The following is a 2,855-nucleotide window of genomic DNA, read 5'->3' as shown; positions in this document are numbered from 1 at the left end:
CTTCTTAATAAGATGCTGCATAGCATATAAACTTTGAAACAACACAATATGCACATTTATCCTCTGGTATATGTTGTGCCTTCATAATTTCGTATAAATAATTATGGTGGTCCACCATGGCCAAAGTACCACGGATGTTTTGTGGCCCAATAGTCCAGCCATGGTTACAGCAACATATAATGAACAACTTATAGCCATAACTGGCTATTATAAATATTCTCTGTATGAGGGTTAGAAGAAGATGTATTAACGATTCGAAAGAAAACTGAAAAAAGATTATTCGTGGGTCTGTAGTGCAACGTTTTACTATTGTAGTAAACAGAGAGACCAATAGGAGGCGGTAGTAAAACTTGATGGATACCATGAGTCGTAACAGACCAAAGAAGAAGATGTGGCGAAGGAGGAAGTAGTAGAAGAAGACGAAAAAGGTTCGTTTGTTGCTGAGGCCTGCACATCTAATCTTTTGCATTCTTTCCTTTTTTTTTTATCTATCCCAACAATAAAGTAAGAACACAGACGAACATCGGAAGATGCCTTTGCCTGTGCAAGTGTTTAACTTTCAGGTAAGTCAACGTTAGAAATTACGATACTCAACGTGGTTGTATTTGGTAATGTTCAGATGTACTACATCATACTTCGTACTTTGTAACACTCAACAGGAAGCTTTACTGAAAGGTTATGTTAAATAAAATCAGTTATTATTGCGGCAAATGAAAAAAGTTATTAATACAATTTTTTGGTGCTTGGGTGACAACACGCTGAGCAGATGACCTTAAAAATGGCAGCCGACATAGAAAAACGGATTCGTTTGTTAACAATTAGCATGAAAAAAAGGCAAAATCCGTTTTCAGCTACAAGAACGGAAAGAAAAAACTATTCATAAGGCATGTTCGCAGCGAGACCCCGGTAATTAAGAAGAGGGATTTTAGAATACTAAAAACCGAGTGGTTTCCCGTTTGTTGTAGAGGCAGAACTTAGCTTCTTTCTGAATACGACGCTTACTACCTTGTTAATTAACTTTAACTAGAAACCTTAAATTATTTAAATTATTAGACTGTTCACCACAGAACTGAGTTCTTTTCAAAATTATGCAGAATAGCCCAAAAATGTGCGTAAGTAACAGTGTCACTACTTCAAGGATGTTTTACTGAAGAGTAAAATAGTATTTGGTAGAAAGGCTTCTGAAGTACTGAGGAACTGATCATAATCCTATTTTAATATGTAGGACATAATGTATTCAGACAGCCAAATAAATAGTTGTGTGCAATTGTGATATTTTTGGTATTTTAAAAACAAAGTAGAAAATATGAATAAATAACATGATTACAAAATAAGAAATTCAGAGCAAAGAAAGCCTTTTCAAAATCTTATTTTTTGAAAGTAACTTATATATATATATATATATATATATATATATATATATATATATATATATTAAATAAAAGAACTTCAAATGAAATGAAAAGGTTTTCTACAGTGGAAATGCAACTTTTTAGCAGCTACTCTTCTGACTTTTTTCTTCCTATGTTTGTTTTTTGGATCGCAATATGGATTCTTTGCAGCTCTGCTTGCCTTACGTACATCTGCAAGTAGGGCAATGCTGGGCTATTTTTAAAATAACATTTCATATTCTGTAGTAGGGTGGTCAAAATAATACAAATTTGGCCATTTTAATCCCATAGTAATGTTGCAGAAACAAAGGAAGAATCCTCTCTCCCCAACTTCCCAAAGGCTCACCTGGACCATAACAGCTGAGAATCAGAACACTGAAACATTATAACTCCAGTAACATGGCAGGACATCTAGGGAAAGAGCAGTTATTCTATGAAGTAGATGAACAGTCACACCTGAAGAATGCTGGGGAAACCCTGCTATTTATTTGTTTGTTTTTCTAAATGATTCTGTTGAACTACAATTTAAAAGCAATGTCTGATTTTCATTGGTTAATTTTCAATGAAAATTAACCAATTACAGTAACTATTACAGGCTTTTTATTCATTTACGAAGCAGTACCAACAATTTTGTCCACATGTGTACATTTTATAAATGTTAGTGTTGTTATTTAGAGTTTATCTCTTGCTTGAATTTAAATCCCCTGCATGTGGTTTTGTTTTCCAGGGCTCTGTTGAGCCCATGCAGATTGATGCAGATCCTCAAGATGACCCGCAGAATGCTCCAGATATCAGCTACATCGTAGAAAACCCAACACTGGTATTTATCTATTTTTTCTATGCACTCCCCAGGGCTTAAAGAGCTCCAGCTGTGGGCCGGATTTCCGGCTTTTGACCAAACGGTCCACCTCAACCAATCTTCATGGTCCGCCTCAACCAAACTGTGGTCTCTGGGTTTAAAGAGCTCTATCTGAGGGCCAGATTTCCGGCTTTTCAAGCAAAGCGAGCATTGGACCAAACGGCCCGCCTCAAGTAAACTGTAGATGATAGACAAAGATGTCTGCCAATCAGAATTCTAGCTCCCGTGTTCTTGACCAATGACTGTAAAACGGTTTGTAAAAAAGAAGCGCATTTGTTCTGTTCAGCAGTTAAATCAAATGGGATATGAAAGAAGATGGAGTTTGTCTCACCCGGTAAAGAAACACGTTTACTTGAGAAAGGAATTAAAAACAAGTGGCGCTGGGCATGGCTAGAGGAAAGGGAACAAGACGGGAAGCTGGCGGAAATTTTTACATAAGGGAGGCACTGGGATTCCTTTGGGGGGCGTTTGGGCGAAGGTAAACTTACAATCACAACAGTACCAGTTTAGACTTTGAGCAACTTTCTAAAACTGTATTGTGTAACATTAAAACATGCTTGGCTGCAACTATATCAATGGCAGCTCTTCTTCTATTGAGTGTTTGT

General features: G+C 36.6%; 1 protein-coding gene across 1 annotated transcript in view; it reads left to right on the top strand.

Moving 5' to 3' along the window:
* The first annotated feature begins 380 nt into the window (after positions 1–380).
* Positions 381–2,855, top strand: part of gps1 (G protein pathway suppressor 1) — a 41,197-nt gene continuing 38,722 nt past the window's right edge. Inside the window, exons 1-2 of the mRNA XM_015019327.1 lie at positions 381–563; positions 2,119–2,211. Coding sequence (XP_014874813.1) covers positions 531–563; positions 2,119–2,211 — 126 coding nt within the window. The 5' untranslated portion in view covers positions 381–530. The remainder of the gene's footprint in view (positions 564–2,118; positions 2,212–2,855) is intronic.

This window comes from Poecilia latipinna, unplaced genomic scaffold (assembly GCF_001443285.1).
Source record: "Poecilia latipinna isolate Pla-1442-1.1 unplaced genomic scaffold, P_latipinna-1.0 Scaffold2411, whole genome shotgun sequence".
Taxonomy (NCBI): domain Eukaryota; kingdom Metazoa; phylum Chordata; class Actinopteri; order Cyprinodontiformes; family Poeciliidae; genus Poecilia; species Poecilia latipinna.
This window is presented reverse-complemented; position numbering and strand designations above follow the sequence as displayed.